Raw genomic sequence first — 5,754 nt, 5'->3', positions numbered from 1 at the left:
CAGTATTAGATATGCATTAGGGTTTTAGCCCATCACAGTGACAGTAATGCAAACAGTAATCAGTGAACAAAGTTCTATCCAACCAGCCTCTACACACCATCTCCGTCCAACCGTACACTCCATTTGGGGATTAAATAAACCCACCTATCCCTACACTCCAGGTAGTACCGAATGCAGCACTAAATAGTAGTTTGCAGTTGAGCTGCCAGTATGTTAGGCTTAAGAGCCTTTCAGTACACTTCCCCCAAATAAAATCAACACCCCATGCAATTCAACATACAATAGAGTGGCATGCTATAACAGATTTATCAAATACATATACAGTTCAGTATACATGCTTATATATATATAACAAGCTCAGTACATAATTCCCATAATCAATTTCACATAGATAAGGGTCTAAGTAGTGCTTACCGACCCTACGGAAGGTTCACAGTCGACTTGGGCGACCCGTGCAACCTTAACAAGCATTTCAGTGAAAATAAGCTCACACGCCCATGTGGTCTGCCTGTGCAGGCCCACACGGCCCAAATCAGTCCAGCCCGTATGTTGCACACGGTCTGCCTGGCCATCACACGGCCGTATCTTGTGCGCACGGTTTGGCCTCATCGATCACACACCCATGTTATATCACACGGCCTACCACACGGGTGACGACACGCCCGTATGGCGTCGATAGTGAGGTTTTTGGCTTTCGTTGAAACCTCATTTTTTGTGCAATTAAGTACACACATGTATCATTTTTAATGCAAAGCCACTCTCAAGTGCTCCAAAGCCACCAACAATAGCTTCTCGAAAACAATACCAAGACATGATATACACAATTTATCACCCACAGCCTCCTCTTTCGATTGAACCACCACGATTCTCACGAATCCAAAATCTCCAACAATCAATTATGAGTCTTTAAATCTTCCCGTAACTAAAAAGGGGAGAGAACCGTTGTACAAGAAGGAAGCAAAATAAAAACTAAAAAGGAGGAGAGAAGCAAGGCAAAATTTTGGCAGGGAAAAGATGCGAAAAAAGGTCAAAATTTTCCTTCAGTAAGAGGAAGAAAATAGAATTTGAGAAGGGAATAATGGTTAAACTAAAATACTAACCCAATCCCTTAATTCACTCCTCACACTTCCTACTACACATCCACCACTACGCATTTTAGTTCAGTTCAAACTCCTACACGGCACAAATAGAAAAAATAACTCCCTTGCACGCACAAGGATTTGAACTCAAGACCACTAGTATACCAACACACTACTTAACCACTAGACCAGTAGGCCCATTCTGATAAAAGCTTATCAACTATTAAATAAAAGCCTATTGACCAAAGATTGGGCTTTAATCATAAAAATACCAAAATTTTCCCAAGTCATGGCTTAAACTTGGGACCTCCTACACACACCCAAAACACTTAACCACTCAAGTAGATAGATATTTGTGTCACACATTCGCAAAAACAAAATTTAAATTTTGGGGCGTTACAACTCTACCCCCTAAAAGAAAATTTTGTCCTCGAAATTTATCTGATCAGAATAGATAAAGATACTGCTGACTCATTGCATCCTCAAGCTCCCACGTGGCCTCCTCAGTTCTATATTACGCCATAGAACCTTCACCAAAGGGATAGACTTCCTCCTCAAAACCTTTACATCACAATCCAAAATCTGAACCAGCTCCTCCTCAAAGGTAAAGTCCGGCCTAACCTCAACCTCCTCAACAAGAAAAATGTGAGTGGGATCAGAGCTGTAGCACCTTAACATGGAAATTTAAAACACGTCATGAATATGATCCAATTCCAGAGGTAGCTCCAACTGATAAGCAACCGGTCTCACTCACTTCAGAATATGGTAAGGTCCAATAAATCTAGGGCTCAACTTGCCCTTAGACCAAACCTTAAAACCTTCTTCCATGGCGAAACCTTAAGAAATACAGAGCTTCCCACAAAATACTTAATCTCACGTCTCTTTAAGTCTGCATAAGACTTCTGCCTGTCAGAAGCCGTTTTCAAATGATCTCGAATCAATCTAACCTTATCCTTTGTCTCAGAAACCAATTTAGGACCCAGAACACGTAACTCGCCCAACTCGGTCCAACATAAGGTAGTACGACACTTATGCCCATATAGTTCCTCGTAAAGTGCCATCCGGATGCTGGATTGGTAACTATTTTTATAGGCAAACTCCGCTAACGGTAGATAATCCTCCCAACTAACTCGAAAATCAATAACACAGCTCCTCAACATGTCCTCCAGTATCTAAATCACCCTCTCAGACTGACCATCGGTCTGAGGATGGAATGTAGTACTGAAGTCCAACCTTGAACCTAGAGTCTCATGTAGCTTCTCCCAAAATCGAGACATGAAGTGAAGATCCCTATCAGAAATGATTGAGACCGGTACCCCATGCAGTCTCACTATCTCAGAAATATAAAGCTTCGCCGGCTTTTGCAGAGAATAATCTGTTCTAACTGGTATAAAGTGTGCAGACTTGGTCAATCAATCCATGATGACCCACACTGAATCCTTCTTAGTAGGTGTTAAGGGCAACCCACTAACAAAATCCATCGTTAATCGCTTCCACTTCTATAACGGAATCTTAACCAACTGCAGCAAACCCGAAGGCAACTGATGCTCAGCCTTAACTTGCTGGCATGTCAGACACCTAGCTACAAAATCAGTAACCTCTCGCTTCTATCCTAGCCACCAATACAACTCTCGAAGATCCCGGTACATCTTATTCCCACCGGGAAGCATAGCGTAAGGGCTACTATGCGCCTTTCTCAATATAGACTGTCGCAAGTCAGAATTATTCGGCACACATATTCAGCCTCGAAAACACAACACACCCTCAGAGTTCAACCCAAAGTCCATAGTACTACCACTCTCAATCTGTCGGAACCAAAGGCCCAAAGACTCATCCTCCAGTTGCTTACCCTTAATCTGCTCAATCCAAGTTGGCTTGATTTCCAGCTCAGCCAACAAACTCCCATCATCGAACAAGCTAAGTCTAGCAAACATCGCTCTCAAATCTGACATAGCCCTACGGCTCAATGTATCGACCACCACATTAGCCTTACTCGAATGGTACCCAATGGTACAGTCGTAATCCTTAAGCAGCTCAACCCATCTACGCTGTCTATGATTCAGCTCTTTCTGAGTAAGGAGGTACTTGAAGCTCTTGTGATCAGTGTAAATGACACACTTCTCACCATACAGATAGTGCCTCCAGATTTTCAGAGCAAAAACTACAACGGCCAATTTCAAATCGTGCGTTGGATAGTTCGCCTCATGCGTCTTAAGCTGACGTAACGCATATACTACCACCTTACTATCCTGCATCAACACGCATCCCAAATCGACATGTGATGCATCACTGTATACCGCAAACTCCTTTCCAAACTCAGGCTGTATCCAAATAGGAGCTGGAGTCAAAATAGACTTGAGCTTCTCAAAGATCTCTTACTGTGCAACAAGTTAGTTAAGGGTGCTGCAATCAGTGAGAAACCTTCCACAAACCGTCGGTAATAATCTGTCAGCCCCAAAAGCTTGCAGATCTCAGACACATTCTTAGGCTACTTCCAGTCCAATATAGACTCAATCTTTTGAGGATCAACTCAAATTCCGTCAGCAAACATCACATGACCCAGAAATGTTACTTCACATAACCAGAACTCGCACTTGCTGAACTTAGCATAGAACTGTTTTTCCCTCAAAATCTGAAGAACAATATTAAGGTGCTCATCATGCTTATCCTCAGTCCTCGAATAAACCAATATGTCGTCGATGAACACCACCACAAACCGATCCAGATAGGGCTAAAATACATGGTTCATTAGATCCATGAAAGCTGCCAGTACATTAGTCAGTGCAAATGGCATCACTAGGAACTCGTAGTGACCATAACGAGTCCTAAATGCCGTCTTATGCATATCAGCCTCCTTAACCCTCAACTGATGATACCCAGAATGCAAGTCAACCTTGGAGAACACAGACGCCCCTTGGAACTGGTCAAACAGGTCATCAATCTTCGGGAGTGGATACTTTGTCTTAATAGCCAACTTATTTAGTTGCCAGTAGTCAATACACATCCTCATGGATCCATCCTTCTTCCTAAGAAATAGTATTGGAGCTCCCCACGAAGACACACTAGGGCGGATGAACCTATGATCCAACAACTCTTGAATCTGAACCTTAAGCTTCGTAAGCTCCTTCGGTGCCATTCGATAGGGAGCGATAGACACTGGAGCTGTACTAAGAAGGAGCTCTATCCCAAACTCTACTTCACAATCCGGAGGTAAACCCGATAGCTCCTCAGGAAAGACGTCTAAAAAATCTTTTACCTTTTTGATATCCTTAACTATAGAATTCCCAGAATCCAAGATACTTACATAGGCCAAGTACGCCTCACATCCCTTACAAACCAGTTTCTTAGCCTCCAATGTAGAGATCACGTTAGCCAAATAATTTCATCATTCTCCTAACATGACCACCTCATTATCCTCCCTAGTTCTTAATACGACCCTCTTGATTGCACAATCCAAATTGACACTGTGCTTAACCAACCAATTCATTCCCAATATTAAATCGAACTCTAAACGGTTGCCCTTGAACCTCTAAATGGATGTTTCTAAATAACTTGTTAACACTTATAGACTGCCCCAACTGAATCAGTATACTAACCTTACTAGTAGTATTCTCAAACAATATCCCCAAGTTTTAGACACAGTACAGGCTATATAGGAGTGAGTGGATCCTATATCTACCAATGCAATATAATGTACATCATGAATAAGGAACGTACCCATGATAACGTTCGGAGAATCTCTATCCTCTCAGTGACGTATAGCATATAATAGAGCCGGCAGCCTTGCCTCAGTCTGTCCAGCACCTCTGTCCGATGCTCTCTATCCATGGCCCATGCCATTACCATCCCTAGCCTGACCACAGCCTCTCGGTGGTTGTTGTACTACCCTTTGTGGCTGTGCCATACTAATACCCAGAGCTTGCATCTGATCGGCCATCTTCCCTAATACGGTGGCCCGATGACCTACACCTCAAGCACGCCTCAGTCCTCTTCCAACACTTGCCCTGATGGCGTCTACCACAATCAACACATGGTTGCTATCCAGTAGCAGCAATAGGGGGCCCAGCTCTAACTGGTCCATCAGCTCTGGCCTTTTTTTTAGGCCTTTGTACAGAACTCGAGGGCTCCGAATCCCTCTTGTTCCTACCCCTCTCACGATCCATGTTTTGGTGCTCAGCGCGCTTAACCTCTTCGGTGATCATTGCCTTCTCAACTGGAATCGAGAACTCTCACTCTCTATGCAGAGCTATCAGCACCCTCAAATTATCTCTGAGGCTATCCTCAAAGCGGACACATGGCTCATACTCAGTCGCCACCATACCTCACGCATAGTGGCTTAGTTGTAGGAATTCGACCTCATACTTAGCCACAGATCGATCTCCCTAAGTAAGGTTCAGGAACTCCCTCCTACGGGCATCCACATAGCTCGCCCCCATATTTTTCCCTAGAAGGCAGTCTTAAAGAACTCCCAGGTCAGACGTTGAAGCTGAGTGCCCTACATAACAATCAGCCACCACTAATAAGCCTTATCCCTCAGTAGTGAGAGTGCACCCTTTAATTTCTACTCGGGGGTACAATCTAGATCATCGATTATCTTCTCTGTGGTCTTAATCCAGTATTCGGCCTCATTAGGGGCGACCCCAATGACACCCTTGAAAAGCTCAGCTCCACTGGA

General features: G+C 43.6%; 1 protein-coding gene across 1 annotated transcript; it reads right to left on the bottom strand.

Moving 5' to 3' along the window:
• Positions 1–1,550: 1,550 nt before the first annotated feature.
• On the bottom strand, positions 1,551–2,140 carry LOC121228970 (uncharacterized). Its single transcript, XM_041112021.1, has 2 exons — positions 1,890–2,140; positions 1,551–1,749 (listed from the first exon to the last, which is right to left on the bottom strand). The coding sequence occupies exons 1-2, from the start codon at positions 2,138–2,140 to the stop codon at positions 1,551–1,553; spliced, it is 450 nt and encodes a 149-aa protein (XP_040967955.1).
• Between the last annotated feature and the right edge of the window lie 3,614 nt (positions 2,141–5,754).

Source organism: Gossypium hirsutum, chromosome A05 (genome assembly GCF_007990345.1).
Source record: "Gossypium hirsutum isolate 1008001.06 chromosome A05, Gossypium_hirsutum_v2.1, whole genome shotgun sequence".
Classification (NCBI taxonomy): Eukaryota; Viridiplantae; Streptophyta; class Magnoliopsida; order Malvales; family Malvaceae; genus Gossypium; species Gossypium hirsutum.
The sequence above is the reverse complement of the archived record's forward strand: the minus strand, read 5'-3'. Positions and strand labels throughout refer to the sequence as shown.